This window comes from Cladophialophora psammophila (genome assembly GCF_000585535.1).
Source record: "Cladophialophora psammophila CBS 110553 chromosome Unknown aczJe-supercont1.22, whole genome shotgun sequence".
Classification (NCBI taxonomy): domain Eukaryota; kingdom Fungi; phylum Ascomycota; class Eurotiomycetes; order Chaetothyriales; family Herpotrichiellaceae; genus Cladophialophora; species Cladophialophora psammophila.
Window position 1 is genome coordinate 16,752 of NW_006912943.1, and position 18,587 is coordinate 35,338.

At 46.7% G+C, this 18,587-nt stretch overlaps 7 protein-coding genes across 7 annotated transcripts; 4 read left to right on the plus strand and 3 right to left on the minus strand.

Annotated features, from left to right (window-relative positions):
• Positions 1-5,284: 5,284 nt before the first annotated feature.
• Positions 5,285-6,584, plus strand: A1O5_10851 (uncharacterized protein; the record flags this gene model as incomplete). The annotated part of the gene is made up of 4 exons (XM_007751425.1): positions 5,285-6,211; positions 6,273-6,360; positions 6,425-6,511; positions 6,561-6,584. Coding segments are annotated over 4 exons (1,126 nt in total), but the record flags the coding sequence as incomplete, so codon positions are not given.
• Positions 6,585-8,130: 1,546 nt separating this feature from the next.
• On the minus strand, positions 8,131-8,649 carry A1O5_10852 (uncharacterized protein; the record flags this gene model as incomplete). Its single annotated transcript, XM_007751426.1, has 2 exons — positions 8,131-8,401; positions 8,450-8,649. The coding sequence occupies 2 exons, from the start codon at positions 8,647-8,649 to the stop codon at positions 8,131-8,133; spliced, it is 471 nt and encodes a 156-aa protein (XP_007749616.1).
• Positions 8,650-9,728: 1,079 nt separating this feature from the next.
• A1O5_10853 (uncharacterized protein) lies at positions 9,729-10,676 on the plus strand (the record flags this gene model as incomplete). Its single annotated transcript, XM_007751427.1, has 2 exons — positions 9,729-9,900; positions 9,949-10,676. 2 exons carry the CDS (start codon positions 9,729-9,731, stop codon positions 10,674-10,676), a joined length of 900 nt encoding a protein of 299 aa, XP_007749617.1.
• Positions 10,677-11,791: 1,115 nt separating this feature from the next.
• Positions 11,792-12,318, minus strand: A1O5_10854 (uncharacterized protein; the record flags this gene model as incomplete). The annotated part of the gene is made up of 2 exons (XM_007751428.1): positions 11,792-12,188; positions 12,239-12,318. The coding sequence occupies 2 exons, from the start codon at positions 12,316-12,318 to the stop codon at positions 11,792-11,794; spliced, it is 477 nt and encodes a 158-aa protein (XP_007749618.1).
• A 1,099-nt stretch (positions 12,319-13,417) lies between these two features.
• On the plus strand, positions 13,418-14,518 carry A1O5_10855 (uncharacterized protein; the record flags this gene model as incomplete). The annotated part of the gene is made up of 1 exon (XM_007751429.1): positions 13,418-14,518. One exon carries the CDS (start codon positions 13,418-13,420, stop codon positions 14,516-14,518), a length of 1,101 nt encoding a protein of 366 aa, XP_007749619.1.
• Positions 14,519-14,762: 244 nt separating this feature from the next.
• Positions 14,763-16,435, minus strand: A1O5_10856 (uncharacterized protein; the record flags this gene model as incomplete). Its single annotated transcript, XM_007751430.1, has 2 exons — positions 14,763-16,054; positions 16,255-16,435. 2 exons carry the CDS (start codon positions 16,433-16,435, stop codon positions 14,763-14,765), a joined length of 1,473 nt encoding a protein of 490 aa, XP_007749620.1.
• Positions 16,436-17,378: 943 nt separating this feature from the next.
• Positions 17,379-18,299, plus strand: A1O5_10857 (uncharacterized protein; the record flags this gene model as incomplete). The annotated part of the gene is made up of 1 exon (XM_007751431.1): positions 17,379-18,299. The coding sequence occupies one exon, from the start codon at positions 17,379-17,381 to the stop codon at positions 18,297-18,299; it is 921 nt and encodes a 306-aa protein (XP_007749621.1).
• Between the last annotated feature and the right edge of the window lie 288 nt (positions 18,300-18,587).

Sequence of the window (18,587 nt, forward strand, 5' to 3'; positions counted from 1 at the left end):
TCGTGCTTACTAATGTTGATTTAAAATCAACATTTTAAGGGTCTTAACTGTGGACACTTATTGTCTATATAAAGACCTTTACCCTCCCTAGGTAGATAGTTATCTTCAAGTTCTTTAATAGTCACTTACCTACCTATAAGGTTTACGATCTATATGAGCCTTACTATCTATATATTAGATAGTTCTCTAAGTCCTTCGAACAAGATCTAAGATGTTATCGATATCTTTAACGTTAAGGCTCTTCTCTATTTTACGCCTAGAAGTAGTAGCCTAATATTCCTAACTTTCACTACGTTCGTCGCTCTTAAGGTTAGACTCATTCTCCTCTCGAGGAATATTTTAATCGAGAATCCTTACGCTTAAGCTAAGTCGGTCGTAAACGATGTATAGCTCTTCTCTCTCGGCTACTCTTATATCGGTGCTACATCGGATTATCTTCTTCTTTTTAAGGTCGTAGACGTAGATTATAGTCTCGGTTTTAAATTTCACGAAGTATTCTAAATCTACTTTAAGGTGGAGTTTTAGCTGCCGTAATTACTTTTCGTAAGGCTTCGTTACGTATATCTTACTCTTCTAGGTTTTCTCGAGACTAATATCTAATAGAAAACTCTTTAATAGTTTTTATAAAGTTTGGTATTCCTTATTTACACGGTAGGTAGTCGGTTCTTACACTACACTATATATCGTATAGCGTAAGACCATAGAGTCTCTAGTAGTTAAGTATTAGCTAGAATTTCGCGCTGACGTACTTTAAGTGCTTAAATAATAATATAGTTATAATTAGCCGGTTAAATTAGTATCGCGGTAGTATTTACGACGGTTCTATTATTCCTCTCGGCTACTCTATTTTAGTAGTGTCGATAGAGAACTATAGACTTAATAGTAACTCCGTACTTAGTAGCTCAGTTCTTAAAGGTTAAAGTCCGGCCCACCTCCTAGTCTAATCTAACGATACTCACTTTAAAGTTAAATACGTTCTAGATCTTCCTTAGGAGTAGAATAAGACGATCCGCTATACCTTCTTTATTCGAACTGAAAACTATCTACGTATAGCGGGAAAAATCATTAACTATAAATAGCGTATATTTAATATCTTACTCTCTTACGATAGAGTATAATCCTTAAGAATCGAAGTATACTATCTTCTCTAGACGAGTGCTACGCCGGGTAGCCGGGTCGCGTAGAATCTTAACCGTCGTCTTCGTTACGGCGTAGATCGAATAGACCGCGCCTCGTTTAGTACGAATCTACTTCTTCGTGATGTTTAAGCCTTCGACGTTACTAGGAAGGTAAAGTATAACCTTAATACTTAGATAATCTAGTCTTAAATGTTAGGCTTAAATAGAGTCATTAAAGTCGACGTTTAAGGCAATATTCGTTAAATCGACTACGTCTCTTTTCTTCTCTTCGACGAGTCTTAGTCGATAGAGACTATTCTCGTAATCCGCTAAATCGATAGTCTATTCGTCGATATCTAAGAAATATTCGATCGAGATATAAGTGTTATTTTATATTCTCTTTAGACTTAAGATAGAGTTCGCTAACCTAGATACTAAAATTAGACTATATCGACTAGTTAAAATATATAGACACTCTTTTATTATAAGATTAGTTTATATTTCTTCATTAGAAGATATTAACGGGAGTTTAATCGTAAGTTTATCTATAATCCTTATCTCACCATTATTATCGACTATATTAATATTAACCGTGAGCGAACGAGATGTCACAACGTAGTTAAGATTATTAACAATATAAACGTTGACTCTAGAGTTAAGAATTCACTATTCCCGTCTAACGTCTCTCTTAACTACAGCATATATTATTAAGTTACTATTAATAACGGATTCGAGTCTTAGTCTTACCGATCGATATCGATAAGGAATCGATAAGGTCGCGTCGAAAAACGCATTAACGTTCACGGCGTTATTAGTGAGCGTACGGCGGTGAGGACGTCTTTAAGTATCCTCGAAAGTCGTAGCTAAGGACCGGTAGATATATGCCTTCTCGTCTTAGTGTCTTCTCTTCTATTCTATATATATCTTCATATATTTAGCCATAATAAGAGCGACCCCGAGAATTATAACGGCGATAAAGATATATATATAGACGACTAGAATTATATATATCACGGATAATACGACCTAGACTACCATAGCTAATATAATATAGATATAGAAGGGGTCGTTATATCGCGGAGTATATATAATAGTCGATTTAGAAGTATACTTTCTACGGTTCTTCGCCCGACGACGAGTTCTTTAACGCCGCTTTATCTTTTTCGATTCTTCTCCTAGCTTAGAAATTAACGTTAAGAGAGAAGAGAAATAGTTTCGAATTAATATTATTGTGAAGATAAGACTACTCTATGAATATCTTATAAATAGAATAACTTTTCTATTTTATCTACTTAGGCTATCTAGGATCCTCTCATTACTTCTATCTCTTTTAAATCTACGTTTTTTCTTTCGCTTAAACGAGACGGTCTAAAAGGAATTATTAGCGTAGATTCGAATATATATAGAGGTAGTCTCTAGGTCCGTATCTATTATATCGTAGAGAGTGTATTCGTTCGCTTAGGCGCGTTGAATTCGAAGATATAATTCATTAACGAATACCATAGCTTCTAGCTCTTAGACGATCTTCGGCTTTTTCTAATTAGTCTACGCGGGTTGATCGACCTTCTTATTATCCTTGTTAGTGAATATATCGGCCGACTTAGCCTCCTTATCCTTCTTCTTAGAAATAGAACCGAGTTTAGAATAGAGCTTTCGATAGGTGGCGTTAGTATAGCTATATAAATCATATCTAAAGGGTTTTTCGCAGCGTAGACGATTAGTCTTTTTCTTCTTCTTCTTCTTCTCTTTTACGTTCTTAGCGCTACTATTATTTCTAGTACGAGAGATCATTTTAGCTTCGTACGCCTAGAGATTATTAATAAGAGTATTAAAGATAAGAATGATGTCGATAAGATCGATATTCTTAAAGATAAAGTCGTCGTACTCTTTCGATAGAAGTCGAGAAAGTTTAGCGACTATATAGACGTTCTTATACTTTTTATCGGCGGCTTCGATATTAGTCTTCGTATGGCGGATGAGATTGTTAAGCTTAATGATAGTTATGCCGAATTTCTAGGTGATGTTCTTCATCTAGTTGAGAGACATAATTAGGCTACGCGACTTCTTTAGCTCGAATTATTCGACGAGCTTCTTATAGACCTTAGCTGAGGTCTTAAGGTCGACGATACTAGAGCGAATGAAGGTATAGACTAATTCGGTAAGGATTTTAAGCGCGTTTTTGATCTTCTCCTACTGATCTTTATAGTTCTGACGGTTCCATTTATATAGCTCGCGGTCTTTAGTCTTTAATATCGAAGCTGGGCGCTCTAGCTTATTAAGGACGGCTTCGCTACTAGTGATCAACTTTCATATCTTTAGGCGAGTGTAGGTACTTTTAATGTCTTAATGTCACACTAAATAGCTTACCGATCCTTCGAGAATTTAGACGCTAATGCTGCCGTTCCCTATATTTAGGGTTTTAGCGACGGGTATTTTAGTGTTCGCCCTTCTCTGTGAGTATATGATCTATTAACTACTTCAAGAGCCCCTAGAAGGAACTCATAACCAGTAGGAACCACTGAAGCAAAGATAGATTGATTGATTGAGAGAAACTATCTTAGTGGAGGTGTGTGGGCAGACCTTTATAGGTTGACGCATCAAGGATAACAATGGCAGTGACAAAGGCAGTGACACGGGCAGTGAGCAGTGAAGACCATATCACATGATATGGGTTTCAACTCACTCCCCCTACCAGCTCATTTTGATTTGATATGTGACTAGGCAACTCTCCTTCCTACTACCCCTCTATCAGCCCAGCACAGCCACTTTGCCTTGTTATAATAGAGGATAGAGATGCGTCAGCCCGGGACCGACTACGCGCAAGGCTTTATAAGACTGCGGCGCCTGCAAGGTGCCCAGGAAGGGCAAAAGCACTAATATACTCGGTACACTAGTGCGCTAAGTGGACCACGACTTAAGTACTTGACAGATTGTACAAACATCGGCTCGTGATAGTCAGTTCATATAACAGCGGTGAATCCTTAATTAGAAGGATAAACGAATAAACTTTTGCATAGAGAGGAGTAACATCGAGGGCGTTATCATTTAGGGAAATAGCCATCCAATCTATTATATAGCACAGTATAGTATTCGCTGATTCGAACGTAGAGAAGAAACAGAGAAGGCGGGTGAAGAGGAAATATTGCTTAATCCTTCTTGGTAAATTAGGAAATCGCCTCGTTCTTAAAGGGGATTACATAACAGCTGTGTGGGTCGAAAGTGATGTTTATTCGATCTTCTCGTGCAGATAGTACGTAGCATTGTATTCTCCAGAGAGAATAAGGTAAGACTTAGAAATAAACACTATGCATAAGTTGATGTCTAGCCTCAGCAGTATAATGATCCATGGTGCCAATTTTCCCGTGCCTTTGTCTTTATTAGGTAAGGTATATTTTGCTATCCTTATCTTGCCTTAATCCCGGGCACTAGTTGTCCTTGCTCCGCTATCACACTAAACTAAACTTAAGGTAGAGAGCATCTAGCCGCGATTAATTCAGGACGTAAAACCCCTTCTCTACTTTGGTCGATGCGCGCTGCCACCCATTACCCAGTATTGAAACTGGTGCCGATTAAAAGGAAGTATGTTAGTCTGTATATTGGGCGACCACCTCTGTATTTCCTTCTCTTACCTTTTGAGCATTCATTGTAGCCTTTAGCCCTGCCGCAAAAACATCTGCTTCCACTTGTCTTTGGACCTCGAGGGCTTTCCTCCCTGTGCTCCTTCTCCTGTCCTCTCTCTACATCATAGCCACGTCTTCCTATGATGGACTTGGTTCAAGTGGACGCTCTTGCCCCGGAAGAGTCGATGAAATCACAATGGAGACCGAATCTGTCCGATGAACAAGCAGGACTCAATGTGAGCTTAAAAAATTCCAGGAACCGCGAACTCTCACAAAAGCTAATAATATCCGGAAGGGAACCAAAATTCTAGAACCTAGCCTGCATGAGACCTCTCTAGGAGATTCCGCAGATCCAAGAGAATGGCCCGTTCTGCTTCGGATCTATTCGTCTATGATACCAGTTTTGCTGAGCTTTGCTGTGTATGTTGAATCGCCATAATCTTGCTCATGAATGGACTGTGATGGTGTCGGAATGTTCGGTGAAAAGAACGAGACATGAGTTCACGAGAGATATCATTTTTACTGATGATGGGTATCTCATTACAGGAACTTCACCGCCGGAATCTATGCCTCTGTAATCCCGGCCATCCAACAGCACTTCTCTATTTCGCAAGATCTATCAATATCTGGCCTTAGTTTCTTCGCTTGCGGTGTTGCGTTTGGCCCCGTCCTGGCGGCTCCGATTTCAGAAATCTATGGGCGCAGGTATATTTACCTTCTATCCAGTCCGATCACGATCATCTGCCTTGCTGGTACAGGTGCCGCTAGAAATTTTCAGACGGTCGCTGTACTACGATTCTTCACAGGCCTGTCTGGCAGTCCTGCTATGGCGGTCGGTGGTGGCACAATTGCAGATCTCTGGGATATCTCTACCGAACCCTTGGGCTCGCTCATGCTGCTCTTGATGGTCGTCTTTACTTTCGTTGGTGCTGAACTCGGTCCCGCCGCAGGCGGATATCTAGTCGACAACCGAGGTTGGCGTTGGGCCTTCTGGGTGCCAATGATGCTCAACGGCTGTGTATGGCTTTTCTCCTTGGGTGTACGTGAAACGTACCGTGACCTTCTGCTGCAAAAAAAGAGCCATGGCCGAGTTGGAACACAATCTTCTCCGTCACGCAGGTTTCTATCCGTCCTGGGAATCACGTTCTCCCGCGCTGTCTACATGTTGCTCACCGAACCGATCCTGCTGCTTGTCTCGCTTTATGGCGCGTTCGCCTTGGGCGTCTTCTATCTGTTCTACGTGGCCTATCCTTACATCCTGAGCAGGGTCTACTCCTTTGGATTGAAGGATATCGGCTTAGCATACATCTCGCTTGCGGTCGGGAGTCTGCTTGCTATACCGGCCGCCATCGCCATTGATAAGACTCTTTATCAGAGAGCCAGAGCAAAGACTCCGGATGGTAGACCGCCTCCAGAAGCGAGAATGTATGGTGCGATGGTACCAAGTGGGCTACTACCCTTCAGTTTACTCTGGTAAGAGATTGTATCCAAGATTTGTGTGTGCAAGGTCGTTGTCCTGCTAACGGCGACAAAGGCTTGCCTGGTCCTCACATCGAGGTGTTCCTTGGATCTCTACCGTGCTATCGGCTGCGCTATTTGGGCTCTGTCAGGTGCTTCTCTTTGTGAGTTACTCCTTCGTTATAACTCGTCATTAACAGGGCACAAGCTAAAGTCCATCGCAATCAGACATACTATAGTGCCTATATGGTCGACATATATAGAGATAAAGCGGGGGCCTCTGCTCTTGCAGGAAACGGCTTATTGCGTTATGGGGTATGTGCAGCGTTTCCGCTCTTTACGTCCCAAATGCTGGATAGGCTAGGACATCAATGGGGTGTATCGCTAGTTGCGTTCCTAAGCGTCATGTTTCTTCCTACGCCATTGTTATTGCTGCGATATGGAAAGTTTCTACGCTCTCGGAGCAGATACGCCTTGGGCAAAGAAGACGAGCTTTGACTTTTTTTAGGAGGGGGATATCACCTCATTACTTCTGAGGCGCTATGGGGTTATTTCGAGTTCTCCAGAGATTTGGAAGGAGTTGGACGAAGATGCATATAGGGGAGAGACCAAAGCGGCGGCTTGAGATTAATTAGCTTAGATGGAGCCTCCATTTTGGACAACCGATTCTGCTGTTGCAGATGTTGTTCAGCGGCTAGCTGCAGCCGTATTGCCCACTTACGGTCGTACATTTGAGTAGCTGCTTTCCATGCAGCTTTCGACGCATGGATAAAGCCCTCGCATCCTCACCACAGCTTTAAGCTTTCAGTTATACCGTTTCGGGCTGGCCGAGAACCTCACGAACGGGATGACGCTGCGACATCAGAATCGGCAGATTTGAATATGTGGAATCCTTCCGTCCCAGAACGTGAAAGACAACTGTTACGAGATACGTGTGAAGAATTTTCTGCTCCAAACCTGCTCAATATTCTTTATTGACTCGTCCCCTTTCGGCTCAAAAATGCCACCGCTGTTTCCTTTCCAGCAAAGCCATTCCATCCATTTCTATTGATTTTGAATCTTGCACGAAGCCCGATACTTGTCGAAATTTAAATCGAACTGTTGTCTATTCGGACCTGCCAACCTTTCTTGAATGCAAGGTTGGATGGCGGGCTCCATGTTCAGACTCTCTTCAAAGTCAAAGCTCACCGGAAACGTTTCGAACTTGCAACCCGCGTCAAGGAATATTGAGCCAGCGACACCTTGATTGGCGAATTGTTCCACTTGTGTTTGAATCAGGGGCGGGATGCTGATTCGTCAAGTCTCTATAATGGAGTGAGTGGGTTCACAATTTCGGTCGGTGTAGCGGAAGAATCTAACGGCGTTAAAATTGCTGTCGTCTTTAGTGTGCTTGGGGTCGAATTGCGCTTGCGCGGTGGCAGTGAGGAGGAAAATAGGGAGTGTGTTGGGCTGCGAGGGTCGAGACGAACATGGTTTAAGAAGCCAAAACTTGGCAAGTGCTTGCTTGTGGGCGTGGAAGATGTTACTTGGATTGTGGGGGGCAGCGTTAAGTCTGGAGAGAGGAAATGGTGAAGTTTTATATACGCTGGCACAACAACAATCAACTCTTACTGCCTCCATCCTCAGCACTCGGCGGTAGTGGTCCTGGTGTTGCAATTCACAGCTGACAGCTAGCTGTCACACAAAGAAACAACAGAATCGATGAGGCGAATATGATTTGGAAAGCGGTCCTTCACAATCGACGTGCTGACAATGGCAACAATACCAAACTAGGTTTGTAAAGTTGTTGCAGGGAAATCAGCGGCTGCTTCAGCCCATGATGTTGGTACTCATTAATCGTGATCTATCAATACAGTTTTGATTCGTGCTCTTCGTGCACTTGTCTGCGACTTTCAATCTCAAGCGTCTCCTCTTCGTTACTAGACTTGTGCTCTTCATGGAGGTGGTACGGCGGCGACCTCCCTTAAGCCGATATGAGTTCTCAACATTTTCTTCATCGCTGCCAAACTTGCACCATGAGCAGGTTGAAGACCCAATTGTTGTAAGACAGTATCCATTTGCCGTCCGGTCATTTGCCCAAGTTCTGTCGATGTAGTAGGGAATTCGGGAATGGCGGCACCGTTGGAGGGGCTGAGGAATGACGAAAGAGGTTCCGATCGGCTTGCTACGTAGGTATTCTGAACTCGAGCCGTGTTATTATGATTACTATAGAATTAGTATAGTAATATGAGAATGACGAAGGGTGATACATACGATACAGCCATCATAGTAATAAGGTCTCGACGAGTGTCTGCGAGGTCTCGACGAGTATCTGCGAGGTCTCGACGAATAGCTCGTAGCTCGGCCAGAATTTGTTGACCGTTATTGATTGCTGGTAGATTTTGTGCTTTTTTGAGCTCATCACTAATGAGATTGAAATTTGGCTGTGGACCGAGAGAGTTTCCGTCAGCCATCGTCGCGGTGGTGGTGGTGGTGGTGACGGTGTTTGTTTTTGTTCACGAAATGGTGGAGGGGAGAAAACTACCAAGAGTGGGACGCGCCTTCACTAGAAAGCGCGTTGTTAGCATCGAGGCAAGAGCCCCTCCAAAAGCGGCGGCACTGACCACCAAATTTGGCGGGAAATTTCCCTGCAACCTGCGTTTGGACTGTAGAGATGGTTGGTAGACGAAGACGTATCGGCAGAGCCGAAGCACTTGGTCTCATTAAAAGGGATCTCCACGCTTGATCCCAGTTTCTAAATGACTTGTCTAATTAGCAAAAGCCCAAACAGACAGATGGAGTATTCCACATCAGGGAACATGTGCGCCTGAAAGGACGGGAGAACAGGAAAGCAGGAGAAGTCGCCATCGCTCCTATATTCAACCAGGCTTGGGTTGTGGCTTTGCTGAGGGCTAGCATTAGATCGCACAGCTCGTCATTTGGAAAGGAAGAAAGGCTACGGGGGGGGTAACAGGGCCAGCGCTGATCCGGTGGAGAGACCGGCTGTCGAGGGCATTTCTCCAAGCGGAGGGTGCTTGGTAAGCTATTCACCAGAGGATGTACGAGGTAGAATCATATCATCAGGGTCATTGTGCAGGCTTAGGAAATGCATACGGGGTAGTGTGAGAGGAGGATCGAGGAGGGTGAATGGCGAGGCAGCTTTCCCCTCCTTGCTTATGCCACTGCCACCCGTCGCCGCTGAGCGCGTTGTGCATGACGTAACTGGTGGGTGGCAGGGCGACATTTCTGTTTCACCTGTACCTGTTACTCCCGTATTTAGTACAGGAGGCGATTAGGTTTCAACGGCACAATATCCATCATGTACTCGTATGTGTCTCGGCAGGGAAGGATCTGTCACCGTCTCACGAATGTGACTTGAATGCACCAACGGGCAGTGGCCGCATTGGCGATGACGTTGCCCATCCTGCCCATCTAACCCATCCCACACGGCGTTCTCTACAACATGCCCATCAGTTTTCAGGACTTGAAAACCTGGGCTTCACTCGTGCCGCCTCAGCTTCGCTGTCATTAGCCCGACTCGATCCCATCCAAGATGCGCTGCCATCCAGCGGTTCCTCTGTTCTTTGCCATCTCACCTGCTCTGGCCATTCCTCCACCGGACTTTGGCTTCCCCGAGGCACCAAACGACACGGCGCTGTCCATTACCTACCAGAACAACGGCAATCCCGTCGTTGTCACAGAAGCGGAACTATTTGGTGTTGAGAGTACAAATTTCCATGCCTGCTTCATCCCTCGATGCTGATCAGGCGCAGTTACCTCCAAAGAACCCACGGTTGCTGTAGAGACATCCCGGTTCCAGTCCATTTTCAGCTATAATGGATCATATGTCCTCCTGATGGTTGACCCTGATGCAAGATACCCTCAAGATCCGACCGCTCGATTCCTCCTGCACTGGTTGCAAACCGATATGACACTAGGGCCGCAGGCCGCTGATGGAACCAGTCAACTGATCAATTCCACTGAACCACGGGCACCGTACCGAAATCCGTCTCCTCCCACTAACTCCTCTGCCCATCGATACATTTTCTACGCCTTCTTTCAGCACGAGAACTTCACCCTTCCCTCGGCCTTCGAGGGCTACAGCGCTACAAATAGGACCAATTTCAACTTGACCATGTTTCTGGATGAGTCGAACCTGGGTCGTACACCAGCGGCTGCCATGTATTTCTTCGTCAGCAACCAGACTCAAGTTCCTCAAGATTTTACCGCAGCGGCTGGTGGAACGTACCCAGGCGGGAACGGAGACATGATTACTGCTGGTCCGGGTCCCAGCATCACACCTGCCACGACACTTGCCACCGCTGGAGCATCCACGACTGCAACAGGCTCCTCCAGCTCTATACCAAGTGGCGTCTCCGAAACCGCTACGGCAACAGGGTCAGCTTCCTTGGCCTCGGCCACAAACGGTGCGGTTCATACAAAAGTAAGACCCGGTGTTTTTCTGCTGGCCTGCTTCATGGCCCTGCCGAACGCGCTATAGGCGGTACACCCCGATATGAGGCTAGGGAAGAAGAGTTATGCATATAGTGGAAGTTCTGGATGCGATAGATTTGCCTATCACCAAGGGTCCTCGTCGTTCGCGATTTACCCGCCTAATATGCCTAGCGACGAAAGATTATGGGAATTTCATTTTAGCCTTCACAGCTCTCCTGCAGTTACTTCGCTACTCTTCGCCACATGCACAGACGGCCCTCCGTGCTTGTGGCTTTCTCAAGACTTGTTTGTTGCTCGTCGCAACGGATCTTTCATATCCGGCATTATCCCTTCTCCGACAGTATCGCAATCATTCAATGCACCAATCGGGGTCTTATATTGCATATCCCACCTGCGTCATGCTGTTTAGAACTGCAGAAATACCTTTGCGCCACCCATTCGATTCCTTCCATTGCTTCGCGAACTCGATCCTTCGGCTTGAAAAAACCCCACAGATTGCCTCACAGCAGAATTCAGTTCATTCTCCCAACATAATCGGAGAGATCATTCCCGGTCAAAGCTCGTCTTTGTACAGCTAAGTGGAACACCAGTTCCAATACTTCATGTTGCCCTTACCATCTCCCGATTTTTAGTGCTTCTCGAGACTCGGTCTCTGATACTGGTAATTACTTTTTGTCTGATTGCAAGTCAGCTCAAACGTCTTCAAGATCTCTTGATCAAATTGCCGAGTACATATAAAGGTCTGTACTGTCCAGAATGATGTTATAGGTTTCCTCTCGACCCTGACGGATCGTACCTCTTCTGAGGTAGTGCTGCAATATACAGATGGCCATTGGCGGAAGAATCTACCCTATCAAAACAACATCTACAACACTTGGGCAAAATTGAATCGACCCCACAATCATCAATTCTGGTCTCGCCGCCCACGTGCTCAACGAACATTTGCCTTTGAGCCGTACCTTGGTTAGTCGATCTAACCCACAAACTTTGAAGACATCACATGGATGCAGTGGATAAGCATTTGCTCCGAATCTTCCTCACATCCAAACCTGCCACCCGGACAAATTGGATAACGACCCCGCCGGCTTCCCGATGACAGGGAGTCCTATTGTTATCTACCTGGTTACGTGCAACAACGGCTTCACATATGTGCATGACTGACTATTCGGCGTCCTTCCTTTCTGCTTCTTCGGCATCGATCTGGACCAGAGCTCTCAGGATCCCAAGGTCTTCTATCTTCTTCGTCTCAATGATGAAATTTGCAATGAACACAGCATCTTCTTCGCCAGCGTTCTCGCTCCTGACATGGTGGCATCCAGGGGGTTCATACCAGCACTCGCCTTCTGAGTGCACCTTAGGCCCATCATTCTTCCCATCGCACTCCATTTGGTTCAACATGCAGCCTCGAATCATTGTCGCAACCACGGCTGCTCCTCCGTGCTTGTGGGGAGGAGTTGCAGAATTGATCGGGGATGTGACTTTCAAGCCGATAAAAGTCATCCCGGGAATGTTCGAAGGTTGATGTTGATAGACAACTTCCACATTGTTACCGGGACGACTACAACCTCTTTCAGCAAAGCTTCCATGTGTTGATCTCGGATGTCTCACCCATCGACGGTCCAGCGTCCATCCGCCTTGACCACTTTCTGGTCTTGCCATCGCATATTCAGATCAAGAGATGGAGCCATTTTGGTGAGATTGACACGCTAAAGTAGACTGTATGCTTCTCGGAAAAGGAGAAGGAGAGTGATATTCGGCTTTATATAAGTGGTTGAATTCCATGGGTTTATCATCGGTTGGGGACTACAATGTTTTGCAATTCGCTTGTCGAGATCACAGAAATAATAGCATCCTACCAATGCTCTCCAACTTCTCAACAGAGTTGGGTATTCCAGAATAGGATTGGCGGTTCAGTGGGAAGAAGCTGATCTTATTGGGCTGCATGCTTGAATGGAAACAGTTTCCCGGATGGACCTGCCAGAGAAGGCAGATGTCCCTAATTGGGATCGCAATTTACCTCTTCGGCAGATGGATCGTTGGATCATCTCCGAGGAAGGCGACAACTTGTGGTTCCTAAGTTCTACGATGATCTTCCTTGCTGCACACATGATATCGCCTCTAGGTCCCAGCAAAAAGGCGCAGTTCGGCGCCCAGGCAACGACTGGCAACTGGCGCACTATAACCATCGAAGTCAACGGAGTCCTAGTAAAATGATCCGATGCGGGAAGCGGATGCCCTCGTGATCATCCACACTTAACCTCCTGTCGCTTCAGGAGCTGAGCAATACGAGCCTGCCGAGCTCCCAGCCAGCCTCACCATCTTACATCTCACCAGTAGTCACTTCAGCCGTGGGGCACATTGGACACGAATTCTCATTTCCAGCAGTCGCCCAAATCTTACAAAGGGTCGTATGAGACTCGTGAAGGATTCTCGTCTGGAAGAACAATCCCTTGATACAGTGTGAAATCAATTCACAGAGCTCAAAGCCAAACAGGTTGCCAACCTGTAGTATCAACCTTGCCAGAGAGCGACTCAGCCGACTTCTCCCACCCAACCGGTTTGCAACGCGGCTGTTACAAGGAAACCGGGCTGCCAAATCAGCTGAGGCTTACCCTTGGTCACCACCAGCAGCGAAGCATGTGGCTTGTACGAATACGGGCAGAACTTCAGCTTACCAGGTGCTAGAAAATTAAGACTACCTACCTATATAAGGGCTCATACTTTCCCACTCATCAAACTTCATAATAAACATTAATCAACAAGGCTGCGTCAATCATGACTTCCGCAATGGAGGAAAAACACATCTTCACCGATGCTGTCGCGTTTCATCCTCAGGTGGTCCAATCAAGTGTACGAGGCTTGGTGACGCCGACGGCCATCACAACGACAGCCAAACCGCTGACACTGGATCAATTGCAAAAAGTCATCAAGCTGTATGGCCCAATTCTCAATCTCCATCCCGATGAAAAATACGTCAATACGTCCATCGAAGAATTCTTGAGTCATTGTGTGCTCGTCGACAAAAAGGCGAAATCGCGAGTGCAAGCACCGAAAGCCGATCAACTACCCCAGAGGGGCGGCGACGGCCAATTCTATTTGGACCTTGCACTGGACGGGAAGAAAGGCGACTTCTCGACCGCAAAAGCATACGTCCGTGCTTTCTGGCAATCTGGCATGCCGTACACGGATCTGCAATTCTGGTTTTTCAATGCCTACAACGGACCGGGAACCCTCCATATCGACGGGCTTATGATGGACAGCATCACAAGCTCCGGTGATATCAACGTGGCGCCACTCGGCGAACATGTGGGGGACTGGGAAATGTGCATGGTTCGTGTCGACAATTCGACGCTGAAGATCATTAGCATCTGGCTTTCACAACATGCCAAAGGTCAATTCTTCACCGGCGACCAGATTGATCGAGCTTTCAAATTCCAGGGAACTCAACCCATCATCTTCTCCTCTCGCAATGGCCACGCAAACTTTGCTCACGCAGGGTCCAATCCAACAGAATCCAAGAAGATTGGAGGCATACCCGCCGGCTTTGACTTTTTCGTCCGCAATGACACCGCCACCAGTGACCATAAGCTGGATTGCTCCAAGAAATACGAACTCATTTCGGCCGACTGGGTTGGAGTGAAACCTCCTGCTTGGATGACCTATCCATTCCGCTGGGGACCAGAAGGAACTTCAACTCATCTTAGTCCAAGTGCAGTTGCTGATATCGTCAGAGCAGCAGCAGGGGATGAGCTCTCCGAATTTCTTCCTCTAGCCGCTGGGACAATTCTGGCTGGAGAAATTCTTCCGCATTTTGTGAAAAGCGATATCAACGGCCCGACTTCGCCAAGTCGCCACGGAAGTTGGATGGGTATCTACCCTGTCTACTAAACCTCGGATTCAAATTGTGTTTTGCGTAATGACGAAGCCATCTAAGATATGTGCTTTATATCTAGGAGCACTCCGTGGGAAAGTTCTAAATGAATGAATTCGCGCTTGTCCTGAACAAACTTGCAATGTCCTGATTAAATATCGTCGCCAGCATCGCCTAATTGTCAGGTTTAGCATAGCCAAAAGCTCATTCTTGGCGATGACGATGAAATTTCAGACCATGTCTTAGCTGCTCTCAAAAATCTTACGGCTTCCAAAGGAATGCTGGTTGCTGCCAGTCCAGATCTTGCAGTTCCTTGATCGACAGTCCACTGATCTCTGAGTCGATATTTCTATTGGCGCGTTTCTGATTGTCGTACTTCATCCATAGGAGGAGCGTGACAGAGAGAAAAAAACAGCACGAGATTGCCGCGAGATTCAACCCGTTGCCGATAGGGTAATTAGGGCCATCAAAGGGAAGGTATGACCATGTTGAAACTAATCCCCCAATATTCCCAAACAGAACATTGGTTCCTATGGCGGCAGACCTTGAAGTGTCCGAGATGACATTCGCCGATATCAAAGCGTTGCTCAAAGCTCCAAACAGAAATGCAGAGCTAGCCACTAGGAACGTTGCAGCGTAGCGAGCATCCGTATTTCGTGTTCCGAGAAACATCGCAAATCCACAAAGTGTGATCGGAAGGGCAATGATGTAGTAAATTAGGTAGCGGTCAGTCTTCCAGCTCAGGTAGGGTAAGATGAGTACGAAGCCTGCACCAAGAATGTAAGGAGGTACGGTGTGCAGCTGTTGTGAAACCACGCTATGCTGAGGGTAAATGCTCTTGACGATGGTCGGCGCAAAGAATGCGAGGCCCTGCGCCGTGATGTTTCCGAGGCCGAAGATTGTTGCGGTTGTCAGCGTCACGGGGTTGAGGATTCCCTTGAGTAATTTGTTCTTGTTGAATTTGTCGAGTACTTCTGTGCTTGCCGTTCGCTCGGATTTCACTCGTGCTATGGCGAGGTCCTTCTCTTCAGTTGTAAGCCATCTGGCTGTCTCGGGTCGATCGGTCAGGGTGAAGAAAGACAGTAGACCTAGGCCGCAAGTAATCGTGCCTTCGATTATGAATATCATCCTCCAAGTTCGTAGGTAGCCCAAGCGATCAAGCGTTAAGATCGCCGACGCAAGCAGACCCCCAAAGGCCCCGGCAAGTGGAGTCATGATAATGTACAACGATAAACGAAAGACCAGCTCGCTCCGTCGGTACCACCTAGAAAGATAGTATGCGATTCCGGGAAGCATTCCAGCTTCGCACATCCCAAGCAGGAATCGGACAGCGGAAACGTTCTGGATATTCGTACAGAAGCCTGTGAGAAGCGAGAAGAAACCAAACGCAACTGTCATTGTGGGAATAAACCACCCCGGACCGAAAAACTTGCAGGCGAAGCTTGAGGGCATTTCTAAGACGACGTAGCCGATGTAAAATGCGGTTAGCACTTTGTTGTAATCGTAGCCATGCAGGCCGAGATCTTTCTCAAACCCGGCAAGCCTCGCGTTGCCTAACTAGACATTAGTGTTAAAGATAGAACTTGAATAACGGTGATAGCTACCAATATTAGCTCGGTCGATGAAGCAGAAAAGATATAGAATGGCCACAGTGGGTACCACATGGAGATCAATTTTTGTCCTTAACCTGGCTTCTGCCTCCGCATCCAAGGCAACCAACGAGTTCCCATATCTTATCAGTTAGTCGATCAACTGTGGTCGGCCTGTAAATGAAAGACTTGCCTGTCGGTCGCTATATGGCCTCCTTCAGCTATCTCGTGCAGATTCCCTCGTCTTGGGTCTCCGTTGCCATTGGACTGATGTTCTTGGTTTGGAATGCAGATGCCGGATGTGACGTGAACTCCCTGCGACTTTTCCACCTCAAACGCCGCCATGTTGAGCGCAAAATTGGTGGTCCCAAATGAGATGTTAGACAAATTAGCGAATCCATAGTCGGTGAGGAAGTTGCTTGCATTTACGATTTTCGAGGCCGGTTGATCCGTTTGCCGAATGCCTTCTGGCGCCGGCTAATACTGACTGCGACAAATCCCACATACCGTGTCAGAGCAATATCTGTGGAAGCGAGGAAGTTGGAAGTTTGACAGTAGCTTCCGCAAAAGGACCTTGTGTGGCAGCAGTCGAGCGGTCAAACTGCGTCGGAATCAGCGAGCTGAGCTGCAGATGCTGCCCATTTAGAAATCCTTACTAGCTTGTCATCGCGCGCGGAGTCTCCGCAATCTGGCTGAGCACTGGGACCAAATTGCCTGGGTAGCTGCTTGGCAGATTAGGCTTAACCGTGCGAGGGAAAGGCTGGCGCGTGTCTTTATGTCAACGACTATCGTGGCACGCGTTGACGATGAGCGATTTGGCTCGTAATTTTTTCTGAAAACAGCCGACCGACAGACTCTTCCTGGGAATAGCGAGGTTTAGCTTCATCGCAAGGATCTTGGTTTCTTATTTTGGGTCTGAGATATACAGCCCGATGGGGAAAAGATGTTCATCGGTTTACGTGAACGTAAAGGTATCTCCGATGGAGACGCTTCGGCTGTCGTCCGGGTTGAGGAGAATGCGTTCAAGCTTGGTATAACACGATATGAGCTGGATGAACAAGCCCTGAAACACGACCTGATGGTTGAGTTAAGCAGCTCAACTCGATGCCGTATCTTCTTGTCCAACTATGCCGAAAGAAGATGCCCAATAATCCCAATCACACGGTGTGAAGACGGGCTCGCTTGAATATATATTCCCAAATACACCCTGCTATGTCGTCTCCTTTTCCCATCTCCATCCTTTGTCGGGTATCTCTTGTCCACTGTCTACCACGCTCTCTCCACAAACATGGTTATCGGCAACGACGAGTACTCCATCTGGAGAACGGCACCTGATGCAAGCCGACTATGCTATCAGCACTTCCTGTGGCGAGAGGTTCACAAAAGCAACATCCACCCCTCCATCGACTTGAATAACAAGCAGGATCTTCGTATAGCTGAGCTTGCAGCTGGTCACTGTCTATGGGCTATGCAGGTTGCAGAAGAGTATCCTCATGCTCAAGTGGAGGCTTCGGACATCAACCTGAGCCTAGTCCCCCCAAAGCCCGACCTTCCATCGAACCTGTCAGTCAGCAAATGGAGCTTCTTCGACCCAGTGCCAGAAAAGTGGAAGGGGGCATTTGATCTTGTTCACGTCAGACTTGTTATCCAGCCTTTCGGAGGATATCTGGATCCCAGAGCCGTCCTGCAGAAATTCGTGTCAATGCTGAGTATGCGCTTTCGTCGCCTGCAGAATGTGAAACGTGTTGACCAGATGATGTTAGAACCCGGGGGTTATCTCCAGTGGGACGAATACGACTACTTCGACGCAGACAAGAACAATGTCTACTCCGCCAATGATCCTAGTCGCGTTCCCAATCCGGAGGTCACACACAACGCTTCGACCAAAGTTTGGAAGATCATGATGAAGACGTTCCAATGGCCAACGGAACATTTTGATCGGTTGTCAGAATACTACGCACAAGCAGGCTTGGAGAATGTGGCTGCTCATAGGAAGCGACCTCCTCCTTCCGTTTTCCGTGGATTTTTCGAACATTGGTATGCGCTTATTGCACAATTACTCCCCGTCCTGGAAGCAAGGGATATGGAAGCAGGTCAAGAGGCCCGACACTTACTTACGCAGATGAAGAAGGATGCTCTGCTCGACGGTGTGTACAGCGCACATATCACCAAGTCCGTGATCGGGAGGAAACCCGAAGCTAGTCGATGAAATAATGGAAGAATGGAAGAATGGAGGAGTTTGGGGAGCGTTGATGCTCGAATTCGGTGACCTCAATGATTATCCATTTCCATGTTCAATACATAATCGACAATCTCGCTGCGGATGAAACGCGTCCAATGCTTCATGTTGACAGGGTCTCAATGTAGCCACTGTGGCAAACCATCTAAGACGCTAGCTGTTTCACCAACTGCGCCACACCCTTGTTCTCGCCGATCTGCGAGAGCATGGCGACGGAATAGGAGGTTTCAGGAACGGCCTTCCGAGCACAGGCCAAAG